The 25,130-nt window shown below is 42.6% G+C and overlaps 1 protein-coding gene across 1 annotated transcript; it reads right to left on the bottom strand.

Annotated features, from left to right (window-relative positions):
* Positions 1 to 409: 409 nt before the first annotated feature.
* On the bottom strand, positions 410 to 22,990 carry RAB9A (RAB9A, member RAS oncogene family). The gene is made up of 4 exons (NM_001197031.1): positions 22,892 to 22,990; positions 6,201 to 6,309; positions 5,264 to 5,294; positions 410 to 1,510 (listed from the first exon to the last, which is right to left on the bottom strand). The coding sequence occupies exon 4, from the start codon at positions 1,477 to 1,479 to the stop codon at positions 874 to 876; it is 606 nt and encodes a 201-aa protein (NP_001183960.1). The 5' UTR covers positions 1,480 to 1,510; positions 5,264 to 5,294; positions 6,201 to 6,309; positions 22,892 to 22,990; the 3' UTR covers positions 410 to 873.
* Positions 22,991 to 25,130: the final 2,140 nt, after the last annotated feature.

Below are 25,130 nucleotides of genomic sequence, written 5' to 3'. Positions count from 1 at the left end.
AATGAGTAGGGCTTGATAACCCTGCCCCAGCATGTCCTGGTAACCCACAATGAGCTGGTTTGCCTCTGTGGGATGGGACGGGCACAAATGGCACACCATGTGCACTGTAATTGGCTTTATCAAAATCTCCTTGAGAGCAAATCACTAAACAGTGTTCAATGATAGAGAAAGCAGTAATGAATAAAAATGTGCTGAACGAAGATGTTTACCTTCACACAAAGTACAAGCCTTAGTTTTTCCTCTAAGAGTGATAAAGCTGGCTTCTGTGTTGGGGGTGGGGGTCCTGCATGTGGCACACAAATGACGAGTGATTACTGAGATCAATTCTGATAAGGAGAATGAAAATGTGAACACTTAAATAATTTTAAAGAGAATGAAGAAGTAATCAAATAACTACAATGCAAATGCATTAGATTTTAATCTTTATTATTTAACATTATTGCTTTAGGGAATCTTTTCCCCCCTCAACCAGGAATTAAATGCTAATTACACAAAAATATACACATATAAAAAGTAGTTCTCCATTTTCCCAGGGGAAAAAAAAAACATTAACTTCCAGAATATTCAAGTGTTTTAATTGTAATTAAAGTCTTGATCATCTCGTTTATTAGCTCTGTAACTTACATATTTAAATTAAACGTTATTAGACAACCATTACAATTTATAAATGTAAGGTGCCACTACTGAGTAAATTGATTCTTCCATGAGTGGATGTGTCCCTTCTCCCACCCACTAACAAAGCAGCAATATGGTTAGTTTAATTTTATGAGTAGGTGATCCATTGCTGCAAATGCTAATTCTCTTCTCCACCCTGTGATTTTTCGTGTATGTGTGTGTAAGTTGGTTAGATCGCACAGGGAACCTCTCTAATGATCAACAGCAAGATGAGCTAGGCTTGGGCTTTCGGTGCAGGCTGACTGTGTCTGTCTGAATCAGGTGATCTGACCTATCCTCAGTAGCAAGCACTCTTCGAACAGCTTCCTCAAAGGCTGCTGCGACATTTGTGGCATCTTTTGCACTTGTTTCAAAGTAAGGATAGTCGCCGTTGTCCCTGCACCAAGCTTGGGCTTCTTCTGTAGACACTTGTCGTTCACTTATGTCGATCTTGTTGCCCAAAATCACAAAAGGAAAGCTTTCGGGCTCTTTCACATCTGCATAATATATGAATTCTTTCTTCCAGTTACTCAAGTTCTGGAAGCTCTGAGAATCATCAACACTAAAAGTGAGCAGGCAACAGTCAGAACCTCTGTAAAACGGCGTCCTCAGGCTTCTGAATCGCTCTTGACCGGCTGTGTCCCAAATCTGCATGGTAACAAAATGTCCATCCACCTCCAAATCTTTATTTAAAAATTCTACACCTATTGTATGGAAGAGCTGGGTATCAAACTTATTGGTCACATATCTGTTCATTAGAGAGCTCTTCCCAACTCCACCATCTCCAAGGAGAATTACTTTAAAAAGTGAAGATTTTCCTGCCATTATTGATCTCAAGATCTTTGACTTTAGAACTCTGTAAAATAAAAAGGTACCATTACATTCCTTTAGACCTGTACATTTCTCTACACGATCCTATGAATATCAGCGCATAAAGGAAATAAAATGCAGAGTACCCATTCCTTTCTGTACAGAAAAGACCTAATAGCCACAGCTGTCCTATCCTGAGCACTCAAGCACGTACCAGGCACAGCTCTACTGCTGTTCCCTAAGACAGCCGGTGAGGGCTCAGTCTTCCCCCTCCGTGGGCCACAACTGACTGAGGCGGGCACTCAAAGCCAAGTCTCACCCCAAAGACCTTGCCCTCAACCATTTCTCTCTACTCACAATAAGCCCTGCCACTATTTGTTAGAGATGCAGCAGGAGACCAAAGTACGCAGGTGTTTGTAACAACTTCAAACAACCCTTCGGTGGCACAGTGACAGTTTTATTGATGGCTTTCGTCTTATGCCAAGGGTTTTCTCAATGACCTCCCCTTTCTCTCTTCCAATGCTATCACCATAGGAGCTGGTAACCAGGAAACCAAACACAGAAGCTGACTGATCTGGCTGTGAACAAAAATAAGCCAACAATTGAGTAAATGAACTCCATTCTCTTCATTAGGAACACTATCTGGACTTTGCTAAAATTAATGACAGCAGCAATGGAATTTTTTAATAGAATATTATAATCTAGCACATTCTACCCACAAGACTCATTTGGGCAGTTCCAACTGCTAATAAATGCAAACCAGGGCTGTCACTTCTGTGTTTTCAGAGGAATGAGATAAACCTTAAAAATGTGGTACACTCTAGGTGTGCCTGGGTGGCTCAGTTGCTTTTTGGCTCAGGCCACAATCCCAGGGTCCTGGGATGGAGCCCTGCGTCGGACTCCCTGCTTCTCTCTCTCCCTCTGCCACTAACCTCTGCTTGTGCTCTCTCTCTCCGTCAAAATAAATAAATAAAAACCTTTGAAAAAAATGTGGTACTCTACATGCCCTTTTGGAGAAGCCCTGGGGCAGGATTAAATATTTCCCTACACCACAGGAACCAACCTGTATGGGGTAGAATTTCAGATGCCCATTTTACAGATGGCTACTTCTAAGCACTGGAGTGAGCACTGTTCCTATTTAAGGCTTCTGTTTTTATTCTTTATTACGGAAAATTTCAAACATACACAAAATTTCTGAATGAGAATAATATAATGAAACCCCCATGGATCCCAAACCTAGCTTTGTCAATTATCAACCTATGGCAAAACTGTTTCTTCCATAACCTTCCATTTTTCCCAGTTATTTTGAATCAAATTATATTATTTAATCTATAAATACTTCACTAATTGCCTGGCTTTTTAAAGTATATATACATTTGTAAAAGAAGACAACCTTTGGAGTAGCACTAACAAAATTTTCTGTAATGATGGGAAATATCCTCCATCTGCACTGTCCAATATGGCAGCCACTAGCCACAGGGGACTACTGAGCACTTGACTTGTGGCTGGAGGTAATGAGGAACTGAATTTTAAATCTTATTTAATTGCAACTAATTTGAACAGTCACATTTAAAGAGGCAATAGCTGTTGTAATGGCCAGCACAGTTCTAGAGCAAAAATGGTAATTAACTTTAACATGAAAGTGGATATTGTGGGGATCCCTGGGTGGCTCAGCGGTTTAGCGCCTGCCTTCGGCCCAGGGCGTGATCCTGGAGTCCCAGGATCAAGTCCCACGTGGGGCTCCCTGCATGGAGCCTGCTTTTCCCTCTGTGTCTCTGCCTCTCTCTCTCTCTCTCTCTTTCTCATGAATAAATAAATAAAATATTGTTTTAAAAAAAGAAAGTAAGTGGATATTGTGAATCCCTCAATGGGAAGGTAACAAAGACATGAATAAGAATTGTTCTATTGACCAGGATGGATTTGCAAATTCACTGCAGTAAACATTATCTGGCAATCTCCTGATTATATGGCAAATGTGACCCTGTAAAATGAAATTAAATATTTCCTGTAATGTGTAAGAATTCTGCATTTCCAACTACACGATATACTATTCTGGTAAAATCTGTAGCAACTTATCCCTAAGTCTTACTGGCTCTTTTAAATTATTACTACTGCAAAAAAAATTACCACTACAGTAATTACTGCTATAACTGATACAATTTAAATTGGTCAAACAAAACTGTGAGGCAAAGTACTTAGCTCTTAGAGACTTTTTTGACTTAAGTGGATTGCTCTGCCCAATGTCCAAACTAAATTCATGTTAGAGAAGAAACAAACGATCTCAAGCCCCTTTAATTTCCTGACATACGTAACAACTTGATAAGTCAGTTCCTTTAACTCTTTGCAATCTTGCTTAAACAATTTCAATTTACAGAAAAAAAAGACTAACAAAACCAAAAATGTACACCAGCTATTCTGATATGAGGACACCACTGGTCTAATGCCCTATCCTTAACACTCTTCAGTGGTTCTCCAGAGATTCAGGTCTAAATCCAACTTCTAAGACAAGACACCTAGCTCTGTTCTTCATTTTCGACTTGCCCTCACCGTGGCACATGTTGTTTCCTCTGCTGGGGATCCTACTCCACTTAACTGCTGAGCCCTCAGAACCAATCAACATGGTCTCACCAACACTGGGAACCTTTCCCAGCAGCCCCCATTCCAAGGTTGTTCTTTTCACAAGATTTTCAAGATATATAAACACAAAAGTTCCATGCTATGCTATGAGGATGTAAGAGATGTGCGTGATTCTAGTATACCATCTATCCTAGTATTTGAATAAGTCTCTAATTACCTTGCCAGACATAAAGTTTTACTGCAGAGCATTGAACTGTTAGGATTTTCACATCAAATTATAAAGCAGATTATGCAATCTAATAACCTCCATCCAGATGACTGGTTGCACATATCTACCAAGTTAAGTGCTAGACATGCCTTGAGATTTGTCATTTATAATTTTATCAGGACACTTTGACACAGTTTTCTTTTTTCATAATAGTGTGGGATTTCCTAATTGGTGCCATTATTCTGATTAAACAAATTTGAGGTATGCTAGACCCGGGCATCAGGAAGTGAGGTACAATTTTTTTTTTTTTTTGCATTTCCCTTCTATAATCTAGGGCTTCACAGATATCCTATTTGCGAGTATGCTGGCATTTGATAAAACAACTAATTTATATATATAAACATTTCTCTGATTCTTACTATAGAGTTGTATATAAACATACATGGTGATACAGATAATTATATAAGCCATCTTATTTCCCATGGACTCCAACAAAAGCTAGCTTCAGGCAATCTATACATTAACATAACCACTAACTGGCTCAGAGACATTAAAAATACTTTTTCTTTTCTAAAAATAGTAAAACCCTTTGAAACTTTAGTAGAAGTTGAATGAACAAAGGTATCCCTGTTATGTTACTTTCAGAACTTACATTAAAATATAATGTAAAGTCTTTTTTTTTTTTAATTTTTTTTTTTTTTTATTTATGATAGTCACAGAGAGAGAGAGAGGGAGAGACATAGGCAGAGGGAGAAGCAGGCTCCATGCACCGGGAGCCCTGACGTGAGATTCGATCCTGGGTCTCCAGGATCGCGCCCTGGGCCAAAGGCCCGCGCCAAACCGCTGTGCCACCCAGGGATCCCTGTAAAGTCTTTTATACTCTGCAGTTTGGAGTGATTGCCCACAGGCAATAATAATCTTCACCAAGGTTAAAAACATGACTTTAACAATTCAGCTAAATTTGATAAAGAAACCTGAATAAGAAAAGCATATTACATAGGTCATAAATGTTACCTTAATTGTTCAGTTCAAGCAGCATCATTACCTGCAAAGAAAAAGTTACAAAGCTCACCTTAGCAATGTACTTTCAATTTGTTCTCAAGAGTTTTAAGGGTAAAAATAAAAATTAAAATGTGAATGAATATCTGACTTCTATTAGCACCTAGATCCTTAATTTAAAAGGAAAACCAATAAATAAATGAATAAAAGGAAAACCACACCTAAAAGCTCTCCATGACCTTTCTCAGCCTTAAAAAAAAAATCCTAGAATCAAATATCAAATACTACATTTTAAATCACTGTTTTTTCAAGAAGTTTTTCACCTGCCCACCCTTTTTTCAAATTTAAGTTCAATTAGCCAACATAAAGTACACACTTAGTTTCAGATGTAGTGTGCAGATTTATCAGTTGTGTGTAACACCAAGTGCTCATCACATCATGTGCCCTCCTTAATGTCCATCACCCAGTTAGCCCATTTCCCCCTATCCATCTCCCCCCCAGCAACCCTCAGTTTGTTTCCCAGAGTTCAAAGTTTGTCCCTCTCTCTGATTTCTTCCCATTCGAAGTTTCACACTCAGACAACTATAAAATTCTTTTTAGAAAAAAAAGTATAAAATATGTCAGTCATTCTTCAAAATTTGCCCAAACGTTGAGTGGCTTAGAATAATCCTATTCCAAAGAATTAAATAGAGCTAACACAAACAAGAAAAAAGAAGGGTCACGAGAGGGATGGACACCAATGCAACACAGGAAAAGCTAGACTAAGGCTAAAGCAGCGCTGTGTCATGAAGCTTCTGGGCAGCCAAGGTAGAGGTGAAAACTTTCTTGCCACAAAAGAGTAGCCTACTGTCAGAAAGGAGAATGGTTCTTGCCAAAGGCCAAGAGCACACACCCCTGGGCAAGCTACTTGACATTCCAAAGCTCACAAGACAATGGCAACAACAGTACCTACCTCCCAGGGCCGTTGGGAAGATTCACTTGGTCAGATTCACTTGGTCACGGACAAGAGGGAACAGCTTTTCACCACAGTGCCAGGCTCATAATAGGAGTGCAGGAAGTTTCTGCGGAATGAACAACATGAAGAAGTCTTTACTGGCAGTTGTTTTAAATTTTTATTTATTTATTTATTCATGAGAGACACACACACAGAGAGAAGCAGAGACACAGGCAGAGGTAGAAACAGGCTCCATGCAAGGAGCCTGACTTGGGACTCGATCCCAGGTCTCCAGGATCACACTCTGGGCTGAAGGTGGAGCTAAACCGCTGAGTCACTGCGGCTGTCCTTTACTGGCAGTTTTAAGGAAAGGTTTCTTTCATGACCATTTCTTAAGTCAAATTTCAGTAAGAGTCTTCAGCAAAACAAATAAGAAGATAATGTAGGCAGACATGAGGAAGCCAAAGGATCCTGGCCCTAGAGACCAAATTCAAGTGAGTGACGGATTATGTGGGAAGCTGGGCTAAAGCGCTAGCCCCTCTTAGTCTAAGCCAAAGGTTTTACTCCCAACACACATCTTCTTTAAGCAAAGGGCATTTTTGTGGAATGATCATTTTAGCTGCATGCTGTCCATAGAGAGCAGCCTCACCAAGATCTGCTTCCACGGTAGCGGGATTTGACCCAGGGTAGGTCAGTTTGATCACAGGCTAAGCTCAGCAACAGGAGGAGACAACCCTGAGAAAAGCAGAGGAGGGTGGAGCCAGGAAGCAATGAAGGCAGCCCGACATCAGGGAGAACCCCAGGCAGGCCTGAGAACCGGGAGCCCAGAGAGGGAGGAGTGCTATACACAGGCCCGGAGGGAGTGGCCCTGGAGCAGGCAGGGCCTGAGACGCATGGGCAGGGTTTCTGCCTACACCCCTGGAAAGATGAGAGCACTGAAATAGCTTCAGCAGCAGGGAACCTGATCAGATATGAAGTCTAGAAAGGTAAATGGCTGAGGCGAGGAAAGAGGAAGGCCTCAGGTAGAGCTTCAGTGGATGCCCTTATGATCCCTTCCAGCTGGCTTTGGGATTGAAAATGGTGCCTTTTCTGCCTTGCAGGTGACCTTGGAGTAAGATAGTCACTCTGTGGTTATATACTTCACCTCCTTTTGATCCTTTCCTCTTGCTACCTGGCTAACTCCTGCTCACCCCTATAGATGCAGCTAGACCTCATCTCCCACTGACGTCCCTTCCCCCACATTCCTAAAGCACCCTGTACATACCTCTAAGTGCAGAGGTAATAATGATGAAATTTGCATGCCTATTATGTCTAATAAAAATGAAACATACTTGGGGGCACCTGGCTGGCTCAGTCGATGCAGAATGAGATTCTTGATCTTGGGGTTGTGAGGTGGAGTTCCATGCTGGGTGTAGAGATTACTTAGAAAAAGAAAATAAAATCTAAAAAAAAATTAAAACAAAAGAAACATGCTGTCTTAAAAGATTCAGTTTCAGGACACCTGGGTGGCTCAGTGGTTGAGCCTCTGCCTTGGGCTCAGGTCATGATCCTGGGATCCTGGGATCAAGTCCCTCATTGGGCTCCCCACAGGGAGCCTGCTTCTCCCTCTGCCTGTGTCTCTGCCTCTCTCTCTCTCTGTGTGACTATCATAAATAAATAAAAATTACAAAAAAAAAAAAAAAAAAAAGATTCAGTTGGGATGCCTGGGTGGCTCAGCGGTTGAGCGTCTGCTTTCAGTCCAGGGTGTGATCCTGGATCCCCAGGATCGAGTCCCACATCGGGCTCCCTGCGAGGAGCCTGCTTCTTCCTCTCCCTGTGTCTCTGCCTCTCTCTGTCTCTCATGAATAAATAAAATCTTTAAAAATAAATAGATTCAGTTTCGTGGAAGCACATTATACCATCACAAAAATGCTCATACTTTTCCCCAAATTATTGATTATCTAAACTATAGGGACGCCTGGGTGGCTCAGCAGTTGAGCGTCTGCCTTTGGCTCAGGGCGTGATCCTGGAGTTCCTGGATCCAGTCCCACATCAGGCTCCTGCATGGAGCGTGCTTCTCCCTCTGCCTGTCTCTCTCTGTGTGTCTCTCATGAATAAATAAAACCTTAAAAAAATTATCTAAACTATAGCAAAAATACATCCCCATACTATTCTAAAATTGTCCCAAAAAGAAAAATCAATCAATCAAACTGCAAAAATGTAAACAGTAGAGCAAATGCCCTAAATGCCTAATTGGGGATGTTTTGCACTCCCTGAGGAAACATGGAAAGGTGGGACTGTAGAAATATGCTATTGTTGGGATCCCTGGGTGGCGCAGCGGTTTGGCGCCTGCCTTTGGCCCAGGGCGCGATCCTGGAGGCCCGGGATCGAGTCCCACATCGGGCTCCCGGTGCATGGAGCCTGCTTCTCCCTCTGCCTGTGTCTCTGCCTCTCTCTCTCTGTGACTATCATGAATAAATAAATAAAAAATCTTAAAAAAAAAAAAAAAAAAAAAAAAAAAAAAAAAAAAAAAAAAGAAATATGCTATTGTTGAGTGATAAAACAGCATGCATACCACAATCACATCATATAAAAGCCTACAAGAGTTTACATTAAAGTCTGCAAGGGGGCACCTGAATGGCTCAGTCAACTGAACATCAGACTCTTAGTTTCAGCTCATGTCATGATCTCATGGGTCGTGAATGAGCCCCACATGGGAGTCCATGCTCAGTGGGGAGTCTGCTTGAAGATTCTCCCTCTCTGCCCCTCTCCCCCGCTTGCGTGGGCCCACAATCTCTCTCTCCCAAATAAATAAATCTTTTTTAAAAGATGCAATAGTGCAATGATAACGGAAAATAGCCTGGCAGTTCCTCAAAAAGTTAAACATAAAGTTATCATATGACCCAGCAATTCTTCTCTTAGGTAGATACCTAAGAGAAATGAAAACATACATCCACACAAAAACTTGTACATATATGTTCATAACAGCATTATTCATAATAGCCAAAAAGTAGAAACCACTCAAATGTCCATCAACTGAATGGTCAACAAAACGTGGCATATACAGGGTGACTGGGTGGCTCAGCTGGATGAATGTCTGCCTTCAGCTCAGGTCATGATCTCAGGGTCCTGGGGCTGAGTCCTTCATTGGGCTCCTGCTCAGTGGGGGGCCTGCTTCTCCCTCTCCCTCTGCTCCTTCCCTGGCTCATGCTCCCAGACACACACACTCTCTCTCAAATAAATAAAAATATTTTTTAAAATGTGGTGTATCCGGGGATTCCTGGGTGGCTCAGTGGTTTAGTGCCTGCCTTTGGCCCAGCGCGTGATCCTGGAGTCCCCGGATCGAGTCCCACGTCAGGCTCTCCACATGGAGCCTGCTTCTGCCTCTCTCTCTCTATCATGAATAAATAAATAAAATCTTTAAAAAAAAGTGGTGTATCCATACAGGGGAAGATTAATCAGCCATAAAAATGAGGCACTGATACATGCAACAACATAGATGAATCTCAAAAATATTATACTAAGTAAAAGAAGTCAGACACTAACGTTCAGAATAGGCAAATCCATTGACAGAAAGTAGATTCATGGTTCCAGAAAATGGGAGGGGAGAGGTAAATGGGGAGTGACTGCTAATGGATACAGGGATTCTTTTGGGGGTAGAAGGGGTTGACAAAAATATTCTGGAATTAGACAGTGGGTGATGGTTGCACAACTTTGTGAATATACTAAAAATCACTCAATTGTATACATTAACAGGGTGAATGTTATGGTATGTGAGTCAGATAAAGAATATAGGCGTATATTTAGAGGCACATGCACAAATATGTATATGGCCTAAGAATTGGCAATAAGACCCTAAAATGAGATTTATGCAAAGCCACTAATGATCTCTTTGTCCCTTTAACAGTGTCCTTTTAAATCAATAAACCAGTTACACACACACTAGATACCTTAGGATTACAATACAGGTGCTATGCAAAGCCACTAATGATCTCTTTGTCCCTTTAACAGTGTCCTTTTAAATCAATAAACCAGTTACACACACACTAGATACCTTAGGATTACAATACAGGTGCTGGCACCAACACATGTTGTATACAGCACACACTAATCTGAATTGGAAAATGGATAAGTAGGTCACTGGCAGGAAAGAAAATGAACTATGTTTTCAACAGATAACTCAAAACTGAAGATAAACACTGTATGTCAACTCTTTCCTTTTCACAACACTTATTTTCCCAACATTTCTATCGTATACTTTTAACTACCAGTTGTTTATGAATAGTTTATATCAGTAGTATCCTTTTCTCTGGCTTTTCCCAATCCCTTGCTGGTTTCCAAAGCCATATATTAGAGTAAACCAAGAGGGAGTCAGATCCAAGCATAGAAAATAAAAATCTCTAATAGGAATGTTTGTAGAAATCAAAAGCAGACATCTTTTATTGTTTATAGATTCAATTGCATCCATTCTTAACAGATAGATAACTAACCTCATTTATTTCTTATTTTCATTATGAAAAGGTTTTTCAGTGTGGCATTCAAAGGGCCATCCAACATTGTTTACAAGCCTGTCCCAATTATATAACTATAACTCACTGTCCCCACACCTATCACAGGCATTTACAGTCAAGTCTTTGTTCAGGCCCTTATCTTGGACTGGGAGTTCCCTCCCCACACCTAGACACCTACGAAAATACGAGTCATGGGATCCCTGGGTGGCGCAGCGGTTTGGCGCCTGCCTTTGGCCCAGGGCGCGATCCTGGAGACCCGGGATCGAATCCCATGTCGGGCTCCCGTGCATGGCTTCTCCCTCTGCCTGTGTCTCTGCCTCTCTCTCTCTATCTCTCTCTCTCTCTCATAAAAAAAAAAAGAAAGAAAAAAAAGAAAAGAAAAAGAAAATACGAGTCAAAGGCTTTAATTCAGATCACCTCATCCAAGAAGGCTGCCGCCCCCCACCCAGAAACCTAATCTTCCTCTTTTCTTTGCTCTCATAATCATTTTCACCTGATTATAGCTCTCACTCGCACTCTAACCACTGTCAGTACACATGTATGCATCTCTTTCCTAATTACAATGTCAACTCCCTAATTACACAACACCTAATTCTATCTATTCATTTGTCCTTTTTTTGGTTCTGCAACATCCTGTACAAAACTTTACATATGGTGATGTATCAAATAAATGCAAAGTTGAGAACAAAGAGTAGTAACTTCCTCCTTTATTCTCGTTATTCTATTCTTATTTTTCTATTGGTACTTTTTGTGCTTATAATTCTTTCGCTATTCAGTTCTTCCACCATTCTATTTTTGAAGTCTATTAAAATGTGTGAGAAGGGACAAAAAAATTGATTCTTTCTTGCAAGTGTCAATGAAAAACATCACTTTAAAAATAAGTACTACTGGCTCTAACAGGGAGCTGGTGAACTTTAAAAATGACTATATTCCTCCAATAAGTTGCCAAAGGGAGAGTAGGTTGGGTTTGTAAACTGCTCTCCTCAAAAGCTCAGGTGTGAAATACATACTCCTTGACTAGTTCTCACATCCAAACACTTAAATTGAACTTACCACTCTTGGTTTAAATTTAGGAACAGATCTTTCCCCCTCAAAATCGCACATTCCTTTTGCATTTACCCTGAATGTCCTAGTTAGAGACATACCACTTATTCTGAGTCTGAAAGGAACTAACCAAGGAAACAAAAGCATGGATAATCTCTGAATTACTTTTTAAAATATTTTATTTATTTATTCATGAGAGAGTGAGAGAGGCAGAGACACAAGCAGACTCCATGCAGGGAGCCTGATGTGGGGCTCGATCCCAGGTCTCCGGGATGATGCCCTGGACTGAAGGCGGCGCTAAACCGCTGAGCCACCCGGGCTGCCCATCTGAATTATTTCTATTTTTGTCTAGAGCGGTATTCATTTCCTTGAATCTTAATATCAGTATGTCTCACTTAACAGTCTAATTAGTTCCATGCTGTTTCCAGTTCTGTTGGTTATCTTGCTGAAATGCATGAGCAAGAACAAAGTCAAGGAAATCACTAAGTGTAATGGGTGCTAGATCTGTACAGCAAGAGGTCAACGTGTGCGCACACACAGGCACAGGGAAGACTTAGGCAAAATACCATAGGAAGAGACCAACTTGAAGGTACAACTTGCCAGATGAAACTAACCATCTAGTTGACCACTGAACGTCACCCCACAGACAGAGATAGTGAGAGAAGGGGAAAACTGTAACTCAAACTACAGTATTGCAATGCCACAGCAGCACACCCTATTTAAATAACTTATTTCGATAAATACTTTCTTAAAAATTATTTTATTTTAGAGACAGAAAGAACACAAGTGGGGAGGGCAGAGGGAAGGGGGGAAAGAATCTCAAGTAGAGTCTGTTGAGCGTGGAGCCTGATGCAAGGCTCAATTTCAAGACCCTGAGATCATGGCTTGAGCCACCCAGGTGTCCCCATAAGTACTTTTTTGAAGATAAGTCACTTGATTAAAGTTTCAAAAAAGACATACTCACAATTTTGCTTAAAACAAGGCACCTCTGCAGTTAAGTATACGAACTGATCATTCACAGTGGTGGAGAGTGGAGGAAAAAGAGACGTTAAGGAACTAAGTCTTCTTAAACCATCCTGAAAATACAGAGCACCGTGACCACACAGAACCTGCTGTGACGACGGAGATACTCTCTTCCATTTTTCTCAAAAACATTTATTTACTTATGAGACAGAAAGAGAGAGAAAGAGGCAGAGACACAGGCAGAGGGAGAAGCAGGCCCCACGCAGGGACTCCAGGATCACACCCTGGGCCGAAGGCAGGTATTAAACCACTGAGCCGCCCAGGCGGCCCGGAAATATTCTATTCCTGCACTATCTACTATGGTAGCTCATTAAGCACACATGGCTATTGAACACCTGAAATGTGGCTGGTCTGACGAACTGAATTTTTAATTTTTATTTAATTTTAATTAGTTTAAATTTAAACAGCCACACAGATATTGGATGGTGCAGGTATAGTGTGCATAATTGGGGAGTCGATGAAGGAGCTGCAGGGGGAAAACACTTCCCAGAATGACATGTGAAATTAGGCTGGGTGTATAGATGGAAGTGTGCACTTCAGCTTTTCTCTGGAAAGAGTACAAAGGGTTTCATCTGATTCTTTAAAAAGATTTTATTTGAGAGAGAAAGAGAGAGCACGCGTGTGTGCCTGCACCCACGCACAAGCCAGGGAAGAGGCAGAGGGAGAAGCAGACTCCCCGCTGAGTGGGGAGCCTGAAGTGGGGCTCGATCCCAGGACCCTGAAATCATGACCTGACCGAAAGCAGACACTTAACTGACTGAGCCACCACTTAGGTACTCAGTTTCATCGGATTCTTAAACGGATCTGAAATGATCAATACATGTTCACATCATTTGTATGTGCATGTGTATATGAATTTTTTTTAAGGTAAACTCTATCACCAACATGGAGCTCGAACTCACAACCCCCAAGACCAAGAGTCCCATGCTCTACCGACTGAGCCAGCCAGGTGCCCCCTACATCATTTGTATATGACACACGATCCGTTTGTAAGTTATAACACCCTCCAGACTTTCATCTTTACTTGGCATCACTATTTCCCCATTCTCTCCCTCACCTGTGGGACTTTATTAATGTTACATTTTGACCATGAACTGTGACAGTTCAGTGAACAGACTTACTCGTGGGAAACTGCTAATCCTGGAAGTGAGGATAACATTCTGTTCTCTGTTCTGTTTAATGAGGTCCTTAAAAGAACACACATAAATCTACCTATAATAAGACATTTACCTGTGAAAGATAATTAAACTGTTCAATAATAAAGAGATTTTTTTTTAGTTTAAGGTTGTTTAAAGTACTTCAGATAGTTTAAGGTTGCACTGTAAGGGACGATTCAAAGACAAAGAAATGGATAAAGGTCACAAGATTGGAATATTGGAAATTCCAGCTAGGTATTTCAGGAAGACTGCATTGTGAAAGAAATGAATTTAAATATGCATGTTAGAAATACGCACTGAAGCAGCAAAACACAAATTAAATATGATCCACAATGATCTGCTGTACTAAAGGGAACACTGATTCCTACACCTCAAGTCAGGTAAGAACAGGTGTCTTTGTAATTTGGAGAAAAGGTAAGGGCCAGACTTTCATAAAAACCCAGGGAAGAGTTAGTACACAAAGATGACCACACAAGACATGGAGCCACAAAAAAGTAGAACTTTTTGGCTGTTAAGAAATTAAGTAAGAGGGCCGCCTGGGTGGTTCAGCGGTTGGGCGTCTGCCTTCAGCTCAGGGCGTGATCCTGGGATCTGAGATCGAATCCCACATTGGGCTCCTTGCAGGAGGCCTGCTTCTCCCTCTGCCTGTGTCTCTGCCTTTCTCTCTGTCTCATGAATAAATAAATAAAATCTAAAAAAAAAAAAAAGAAAGAAAGAAAAATTAAGAGGAGTGGGGATTTCCCAAGATATATTTCAAGAGGACAGCTATACATCTAGCATACAGCACTCAATGAGATTAGAGGAGCCCATTCTGTGGGGAAGTGGTCACCAGGTCAAAATGAGAAAACACAGAAGAGCACTGCAGGCAGCTTATAGGAAAGTTCACTTCATCCCACTTCTCCATCAATGATGCCCCAGTTTGCCCCAACCAAGAGAATGGAGCTGACTGCTTACAAAAAGCTTCACTACCTACTGAATTCACCTCTAGGCCTGATCAACTCTCCACTCCACTCACTATACACAGGCTCCCAACTTCTCTATCCCAGTGTGTCAGCAGCAGTCACCAGAGACCTCCTAAAGGCCAATCCTCAGTCCTCATCGAATTGCCCTAGGGTACACACAGCCCCAAAGCAAATAAAGAGAAAAGTGCTTCTCTTAGGACTTCACCGTGTATGCTTCCAGAAAAACACCTCCACAGTGAATTCTCTCAGATGTAGCCATTTGTCTGGATGTACATGACATAAAAACTCAAAGGGTACTCAAGACATTTTTCTTAAATAAATAAGGAAATGGAGACCCAACTGGGAAAGATTCTAATGAAGTATCACACCTCCAGCTAGAGGCATAAGTGGAACCTTCAAATGTTAGCCAGAACTCAGCCACCATTACTGCCTCTATTAGGTCTAAACAGCCTGGTGGTGACCTTGAAAATTTTCTGTTTAATGGTCTATAAAACTTCCCTTATGGGCAGCCCCGGTGGCGCAGCGGTTTAGCGCCGCCTGCAGCCCACAGTGTGATCTGGAGACTCTGGAGTCCCAGGTGGGGTTCCCTGCATGGAGCCTGCTTCTCCCTCTGCCTATGTCTCTGCCCCCACCCCTCTCTGTGTCTCAATAAATAAATAAATAATAAATAAAATCTTAAAAACAAGCGAACAAACAAAAACTTCCCTTAGCTTTCTGCAACTCCTTCTTCTAACAAGCTCTTAGAGTAGGTATATCATAAGGTTGAAGCCCTTACCTCTTCGCAGACCACATTTTCCTGAGATATAAAACTCAGTGATTTCTAAAGTCCACCCCCACCCTCCCCCCTCCTTGGGACAAGAATTCCAACCCCTTTTAAAATATGTGCATGTGGTACCCTGATGGCAGTTCAAATTCAACATATATAAAACCAAGCTAATTATTTCCCCCATTTCCAAAATCTCTTCTGCCTTATCCACTTCACCCACACAAGAATGTGTCCGCTTCTCTCCCTACCTGTTGCCATTGTCTTGCTTGCTCAAATAATAAATGCTATGACCATAGTAATATTAGCCACCACTGTTTACTGAATATCTACTAGGTACCTGGCATATAGCACCTTCAAATCACCTGCATGTTGGACACTATCACCCTATGTTTTACACATCAATGAACACAAGTTCACAAAGATTAACTTCCTGCAGTCTAATTAAACAGGGCAGGTCGACCATGTGTTACCTTCACTTCCACCAAATGACAGAAAAAGTCTAGAAAATAGGGGTGCCTGGATGGCTCAGTCAGTTGAGCTTCTGCCTTCAGCTCAGGTCATGATCCCAGGGTCCTGGGATCGAGCCCCCCATCAGGCTCCCTGCTCAACCAGGAGTCTGTTTCTCCTTTTCCCTCTGCTCCTACCCCTGCTTGCTCGCTCTCTCTGATAAATAAAATATTTTTTAAAAAAGTCTAAAAAATACAAAAACCCGAAGGGACAAGAAATGGGGAATAACCGTAGATGAGAGACAGCAATGAAATTGAGATGGAAAGCAAATATTCTAGTAAGGACAAACTGAAGAGATGAGGAACGCTAACTCAGGGAGAAGCAGCTAACAATGAGAAGGCTGATTCCCATGGAAGACCTGAAGAGGCACAATGGCACTTCTGGACAGTTACTGAGGCAGGCTGGCCATGCTGAAAGCACAAGGGTTTCTCCTGAAAGGCCAAAGACCCCATGACCATCCGCTCTGCACCTAGTGGCCCCTTTCTCCACAGACAAATCTACTTCCTAAAGAAGTGTGTACAGAAGAAAATGGGGATGAAACCCTATGAACAACAAGGGAGAGAATATCAAGTGATAGTCCTCATAGGCAACAGGGGCAGGGCAGGCTTTTTTACATTTTTGAGGGAACTATACAGAGGAAGCTGATCTAAGACATCACGTAAGCTAAGCTGGTGCTCAAGGGAGTTCATGGTTTCAACATTAGATTGTACCACATTCCTTTTGATAACACTGTTATCTTTGCAAAGCTGGGTTTTCCAGGGCTAGGGTGATAAAAATCAAGTAGTACGCAAATATTAAAGTGGATTAGGACATGAAAGTGGCAGCTGTTTGTTCCACAACAACTATTTATGAAAGTGTATTTAATATTACTGGAACTCGGGGTGCCTGGGTGGCTCAGTTGGTGAAGCATCTGCCTTAGGCTCAGGTCATGATCTCAGGATCCTGGGACCGAGCCCCACATCCCAGCTCAATGAGGGGGTCTCATTCTCCCTTTTCCTCTGTGAGTTCTCTCTCTCTCTCATTCTCTCTCTCTCTCAAATAAAATATTTTATTATTTTTTTAAAGATTTACTTATTTATTTATGAGAGAGAGAGAGAGAGAGAGAGAGAGAGAGGCAGAGACACAGGCAGAGGGAGAAGCAGGCTCCATACTGGGAGCTGGACGCGGGACTTGATCCTGGAACTCCAGGATTGCGCCCTGGGCCAAAGGCAGGCACTAAACCGCTGAGCCACCCAGGGATCCCCAAAATCTTTTAAAAAATACTGGAACACATTCCAGAGAATGTTCTGCATTCACCAATGTGTGGTCCTCAAACCGTTCTTCTGCTGTTCTGACTTCCAACTAAACCACGTATGCATTTTCAGGTATGTTTATCTAATCAATACTCTGATTAAATACACAAGCGTGAAACTGCACAGAATAGAGCAGGTGCCAGCTACACACCACACCCCAGTGAGTTCTAACTTTTTTGAACCTTTTTAATCATTTCAACACTCCTCTAAGTGTTCTACATAGCAAGTTCTAGAAAGAGAATCTGTAAGGCTTTTTTCGGGCTTCTCTAACACTGACAGTACATGTAAAAACTACCTTCAGAAAACTACTTTGGCCTCTGTACTCAAAATCCTAGTCCAATTCAGAAGAACTTGGAATTAAAACAGTTCAGTTTACATTGGCCTAAGAGTTCAGTCTGTCGGTTTACACTGCTCTGCTATCCCTCACATGTGGATAACGAATGTGGCCACGGAACGAGTGTATCAAGTTGTCCCATACCGTTTCTCTGTCCCCTGTCAAGCGAGTACAAAGATTTGTAAGGCATCAGGCCTTGGACAGAGGTGGAGTCTGTGTTCAGACTCCCCATCATGAAGTGAGCTGGGTTTGGTGAGGGCAGAATGTGAAGCCTCAATTGCCTGCTTCATTTCTGTATTTTTTTCAAAACTCACACCCGTCTTTCTCCACTCCGTGGCGATCTGTCAGCTTACTTGCATTTACTTCTAGCTGTCCTCTCTGTGTTCGTGATAAGCAACAGCATCTAAACCCTGTATCCACCATGGTCAAAAATTAACAAAAAGCAATGAAAGAATACAGAATGTGGAAATGCCCAGAGCTCAACTTTCACAACATGTACAACATCAAGATTCATTCTGGGAAACAGAGATTTCTCCTCTAAGTTATCTAATGAGCCTGGGCACCCCTAGCACAGGCCTGGGACTACCTCCAGCCTTTTACCTCCCCAACACAAGGAGAGGTCAGGCCCCCTCCACCAGCTTACACACCCGGGTCCCCCAGGCATCCTCTCTCAAGTATTCAGAACATGCTTCTGCATCACAGCTTTCCAAACTCCCTGAGGCATTTTATGAGCTCATCGCCTGGCCCCCGAAAATCCTTAATAAATGTTCTCTGTTGATGACCTACTTAGTCACAAGCCCTATTTTCTGGTCCTTGGTTTTGACTAACAAATTTATTACCTAGCTAGCTTTCATGTGAGACGCGTTTCTCAAACACACAAGCACACTTCTATTTGGCTTATTTCCTCCTGCTGCTTAACCAGCAAATTGCCTGGAGCTGAACTACTTGGAAGCCAATAATTTGATGTCTCTACTTGGTGTCATATAATCTCATAGAGATTATAAAATACACCCATCTCATTTTACAAAGAAAGAAATGTGGTGACCTACCTTAGCCAGAGTAGCAAGCCAACTACTCATCGAGCAAGGTTCCTCTGAGGCCAATGGATGTTGTTCCTGCACCAATTTCTTTTGATCCTTCCCAGAATAAAACCCCTCCAAAGAATACACATTCCTTTGCTAGATCCCATATGATAGCAATCATTTTTAGGTGTACAATTTAGCATCTCCTCTACCTCATAGGAGAGAACTACTGATAAGAGGCAGAGAAATCTATAATTGACAAAGAATATGCTGTCCATCAACATGAGTCAAAAGCAACGCTACCCACAAAAGATGCCATGTTGGCTGCATGAATAACACTTTCACCACAGTGATTCCTAAAAAGATAGCCAAACCTTTCTGACTCAATCACTTACCCCCAAAGTTCACCTAACAGTTACTTTCACCACCACAATGAAGTAGTACATATCCTGAAGGGCCTAGTCTTAGACAGGTATGGTGAAAACGGCTGGAAAACAACAGAAAGAAAAAAAAAATGATGCAAAAGTCATTTTTAAAAATTTCTCATTTATTTCTTGATTCCCATGTACAATACATGCATAGCTACTGTCTACTATGGCTAAATGTAAGGAAGAATTTGATGCTCGACAAGAATGGCTTCTCAATTTGATTCTTGTAAATATTCACCCCTGATCAACCTAAAAAGCTATCAAAAACACATGAATTGTTCCCCCATTTCACCTAAGTACATCCACAGTAAATGCCCTACAGGTATGTGTGTGGGTACACAGCTATTTTTTTTTTTAATGACACCTAGCCCCTGACCTTGAGTAGCCCAGGCAATAAATTTTGTTCTAGGGCAAAGTCAGAATCTGCTCTTACAATTATGATGAGACTGTAAGCTTTGCAGAATTGGTGACTCCTTATTGCCCTTCATATCACCAGCACCTTCGTTTTAGTGCCCAACAGCCTGCCCAGTGTTTATTGACAACTGGAATATTATAGAAACCAAACCCCTAAGTCTATTTCAACAGCTCTGAATGGCTCTCAAGTTCTTTTTGACACTTTTGCCTTTAAAAAAAAAAAAAAAAAGAAAGATTCTGGAGGCACCTGTGTGGCTCAGTCCATAGAGCATCCAACTCTTGATTTCGCTTCAGGTCATGATCTCAGGGTCATGGGATCAAGACCTGCTGTGGACTCTGTGCTCAGTGCAGAGTCTGCTTGGGATTCTCTCTCTCTCCCCCTCTGCCCCTCCCTTGCTCGCATGTTCGTGCTCTCTCTGACTTTCTCTCTCGCTCATAAAATCTTTAAAAAGAAAAAAAAAAAAAAAAGGGGCAGCCCCCGGTGGCTTAGCGCCGCCTTCAGCCCAGGATGTGATCCTGGAGACCTGGGATCGAGTCCCACATCGGGTTCCCTGCATGGAGCCTGCTTCTCCCTCTGCCTTTGTCTCTCTCTCTCCGTCTCTCACAAATAAATAAAATCTTAAAAAGAAAAGAGAAAAAGAAAAGATACTGGGGGCACCTGGGTGGCTCAGTCAGTTGAGTGTCCAACTCTTGATTTAGGCTCAGGTCATAATCTCAGGGGCCTGGGACTGAGTCCTGTGTGGGGCTCCCCACTCAGCAAGGAGTCTGCTTGAGGATTGTCTCTTCCTCTCCTTCTGCCCCTTCCCCTGCTTGTGCATGCTCTCAAAAAAAAAAAAAAAAAAAACTTAAAAAAAAAAGATTCTATTAAGAGAAATTATCTGCTCATTCCTAAGTCTTTCAAAGAAATGAATATGAATATGCCTCTTGGTCAAGTTCTCAAATTTTCCCCACTGCTATTTCTTAAAATGATGTGGAGGTATCCTAAATAGAAAAATTACATTGCATTTGAAGAACTACAAAAGCACTGAAACATGAGCCCCCGAGTTACACAGATTGCTGTAAAGCAGAGTTTCTCAACCTTAGCACTAGTGACATTTTGGGCCAGACAATTCTTTGCTTGTGCAGGGTTGTGCTGCACACTGTAGGATGGTGGGCAGCATCCACGGCCTCCACCCACTCAGGCGCCAGCAGCACTCCCTGTCAGGTGAGAACCAAAATCACCTGCAGGCACTGCCAAAAGTTCACAGGGTGAGAACTACTGCTCTAAACTCACAAAGGCTTGCTTTAAATCCTGCCTCTGTCCTCTTCTCTATTTGTGACCTGGGAAACAGACCCAAACCTCCTATGCCCCCAACAAACTCCTCACCAGTTAAATGGAGCTAATACCAGAGAACTGTTGTGAGATTTAAATGAAATGGTATATGAACAGAATTTATTAAGCACATAACATCTAGTGCCAGAGTGACTGCCCAAGAAATGGTAAGAAATGAGAGGAGGCTAAAAATTAATCTCTAGAATGAGAGGAACCTTCAGGCCTCCAGAGTACTGTAGTCTACATGGAAGGAGTAGTGGGGATAGAAAGAGACAAAAAGTCAAGAGAGGATGGAAAAGAGGAAGAGCACTAACATATTTTTCCCCAATCTCCAAGAGAGAGTCAAGGCCAATTAGTTTTCGTTGGGTCTACTCTAATGTCACGAATGATAAATCAAAAATATCCCCAAATCAGAAAACTCTCCAAAATAAGTCACCAAGCCAGAAACTTTTTAGTATAAGCAAGAGGATTTTACTACAATGCCTATACAAAATTACTAAAAGCACCGGATTACATCATTGTCTTAGATTTGGAGATGTAAATAGGATACTGAGAGTCACAGACAAGTGGTAATGATAATTTCGACATAAGCTCCTAAAAGAAACTAGGCACAGCCTTCTTAAAAGCCCCTGTCTGGGGATCCCTGGGTGGCGCGGTGGTTTAGCGCCTGCCTTTGGCCCAGGGCGCGATCCTGGAGACCCAGGATCGAATCCCAGGATCGAATCCCACGTCCGGCTCCCTGCATGGAGCCTGCTTCTCCCTCTGCCTATGTCTCTGCCTCTCTATCTCTCTCTGTGTGTGACTATCATAAATAAATAAAAATTAGAAAAATAAATAAATAAAAATAAAAGCCCCTGTCTGAAGAATTCTGCGATTCCTTCATCTCTACAGTTTTGCTTCATGCAAAAGTTTTTGGGATTACGGGCAATTTAGGAATCTTCCTTCACAATGTATGAGAGAAAGACAAACGTGCAAAAAAAATTCTCTTCAATTTTAAAAAAGCAATCAAATTCTATTGATTTTATCAGGTTGCTGAAATCCTATAAAAAGACTGCGGTCACATGACATTTTGGAAACTAGTAGAAAAGTCATTTCTCAAAAGAATCGTGGTCACGGGATGTATCATCACTTAGAAAAACAACGACAAAAAGACCACTAATACCTCCACATCTATTTGGTCAGCCCTTTAAATTCTCATCTTGCCTCTCGGCAGGGTAAGTTAGAAGAAACGAGCAGGATTCTGAAACCCTAGCTAGTCTCAGATAACGCCCCAAGAGTGCCGCCAGCCCCTACAATTGGCTTTAAGTTCCAAATTCCTCAACTGAATGGTCATTTACACATTAGCAAACGTTCACGCGGGCGGCAGTCGGAGGTCGCCCAACTCAAACCGTGTGAGCGCTTTTGCTCCCTCTACGTTAATCATTCGGGGGTACGGTGTGGTTTGGGTGCGGTGGCGCGGGTGGATGCGTGTGTGCCCCCGAGGGCCAGGGGAGAGACTGGGTGTATGTGTGTGTTTCCCCGGGGTCGTATGTGTACATCTCCCCCCTCCCCCCCGAACGTGCGTACGTGTCGCTCTCCCTGGGTGTTTGGGTCTGCGCGCGTCCAGGGCGTTCACGGAGCTCTCTCTCCCCGGGTGTGTGCGTGTGTCCCCGTGTGTCTTCCAGATCTTTGGGCGTCTCTCCGCGTGGCCTCGCGTGTTTGGGTGTGTGTCCCTCTTCTCGGGTTGTGTGGGTGTAGGAACTCGCCTTTTCTCCTGCGTCAGTCAGTAGGACACGGGAGGCACCAATCCGTCCCCTGTCCCAACACCGACGACGGCCCCGCGCCCCCCGCGCCCCGGCTGCCCGAGGGCCAGGCTGCAGTCGGGGCCCAGGCCCCCCCGCCCCGCACCCCGACGCTGGCTCTAGCGCGCCTGGCTCCGGCCCCCGCCCGGCCCGGAGGGGCGTCCGCGCTCCACTCACCTCGCGGCCGCACACAGGACGCCCGGGAGCTCCCGGCCGGCCCGGCTGGGTGCAAAGAGGAGACGAGGCCGGGCACCCGCGGGCACGAGGCCGTAGCGCCGCTCCAGCCCAACTCCGGCTCCTCACGTCCAGCACCAAGGGAACAACATGGCGGCGGGCCGGGGCGGGGCGGGCCCCGGGGGGCGGGGCCTGGGCGGTGGGGCCCGGGGAGGCGGGGCCTCGGGGCCGCGGCCGGGGCCGCGGGTCCTCCTCTCCCTAAACCCCGCTGTTTCTTGGGGCGGGCTGCCCCTCCAGGCCGCAGCCGCGTTCCGCCGACGGACGGCACGAAATAATAGTTATCTTTAAAAGTTTACCTTGAGTGGAGACAAACAGATCGCATCGGCACACTCACAGGCTGTCAGGATCACCATAAGAAAACGAATATGCAAACGGAAGATGAAAAATGGAAACAGCTGTGATAATGTGGCATACGGGAATTTTTTAAATTGAATTTAAAACTTTTCCGTGACCTCGTTAAAATACTGCCTCTGTTTTCTCTAAATATAAAGCAGTGGTGGAGAAAGGCTGTATCGGAAAAGCTCTTCTTAATTCCTCACTTTATATATGGAGTTGAGTACGTCGTTCTTATGATACAGGTCCCTGGAGGCCAGAGGGACTTTTAGTGACCTCTCAGCATATTTTGTGGGGTGGATTTGGTTTGTTTGTATTGCAAGAAAGGGATCTCACTTTTATAATTTGCTGAGCAAATCATTAAATAACCTCGGGCTCTTTACGGAGTCATTTTCAGGTAAAGAATCTAATTAATGTAGTTTCTTCATTCAGCACTACAAAAAGCATACTTAGGAGACTTTTTCACAAGTACAAAAGACGATTTTAGAATACTTGTGACAATCAGGCATATAATAAAGATTGAGGGGGATCCCTGGGTGGCTCAGCGGTTTACCGCCGCCTTCGCCCCACGGCGTGATCCTGGAGTCCTGGGATCGAGTCCCAGGGATCTAGTCCCGTCTCAGGCTCCCTGCGTGGAGCCTGCTTCTCCCTCTGCCTGTGTCTCTGCCTCTCTCTCTCTCTCTCTCTCCCTCTCTCTCTGTCTCTCATGAATAAGTAAATAAAATCTTTAAAAATAAATAAATAAAGATTAAGTTCTAGTTTGAGCTTAAATAAATTTTTCTCTTATAAAGAAGTCTATTTTTTATCCATGCAGGATATTTCCCCAAAGAAATATAAATAAAGGTTGATAAAATATAAACCTGCTGAAAATAGGAATGGGAAAGAAATATTATCTTGTTTTAAATACAAAATAATTAAAACTATACAATAAAACATATAAGAACATTAAAATTAATCTCCCCAAAGACAAAATAAACTGTCACATACATTGTACTAAATTGTAATAAGCAATCCACAAGATCACTAAGGAAAGACTACCTGAAAATTATATATCATGATCCTAGTCAGAGAGTGATGCACTTTATCTCCATAACTACTAAAACCAGCAAGCTATTAACAAGAGCTCCTACAGAATTACTGTATCTTGATTTAAAGGAAGCCTTGGAAAATAAAATAAAAATTATAAAATTTGTAAAGGTGACAGCTGGGTGGCTCAGTTGGTTAAGTGTCTGCCTTTGGCTCAGGTCATGATCCTGGGGATCATGGGATACAGCCCCCCATTGGGCTCCCTGCTCAGTGGGGAGCCTGCTTCTCTCTGCCCCTCTCCCACACTCGTATTCTTTCTTGCCCACTCTGTCAAATTAAAAAAAAAAATCTTAAAGTAAATCTTGGGAAATCCAAGAGTTTTCCCAAAAAGGGTTCTAAGAAGGTCCTAGAAGTGATTTTTAGCCTATTCCAAAATGTAAGCAAAGCATACAAACATCTGAGAATAGAGCTTACCATCAGCATCCCCCTAAAAAATAAGGGGTTACTTTTTCTGAAAAAAACTATTAGACACTAGACAACTGGACACTTAAGAATACTCCTATATTCTGGTCTCTCCCACCATTCATTTCTTTATCTAATTGATTTGACAGTGCAAGAGTAGGGTGGGTCAAAAAAATTTTCCCTGAAGGGCAAGTTTGGGGGATTTTTGTTGCTGGATGTGTGTGGTTGACAAGCTGACACAAGTTAGATGGTTTCTATCTTTCTTGCTCCATGAACTGGTTTATTGACGAAAAACATCTAAAAATTGACCTTATTTGACTCACTTCATCTAATTAAGATTTTTGTCTTTATATTCTGTAAA

Source organism: Canis lupus, chromosome X (assembly GCF_011100685.1).
Source record: "Canis lupus familiaris isolate Mischka breed German Shepherd chromosome X, alternate assembly UU_Cfam_GSD_1.0, whole genome shotgun sequence".
NCBI classification, from domain to species: domain Eukaryota; kingdom Metazoa; phylum Chordata; class Mammalia; order Carnivora; family Canidae; genus Canis; species Canis lupus.
This window is presented reverse-complemented; position numbering and strand designations above follow the sequence as displayed.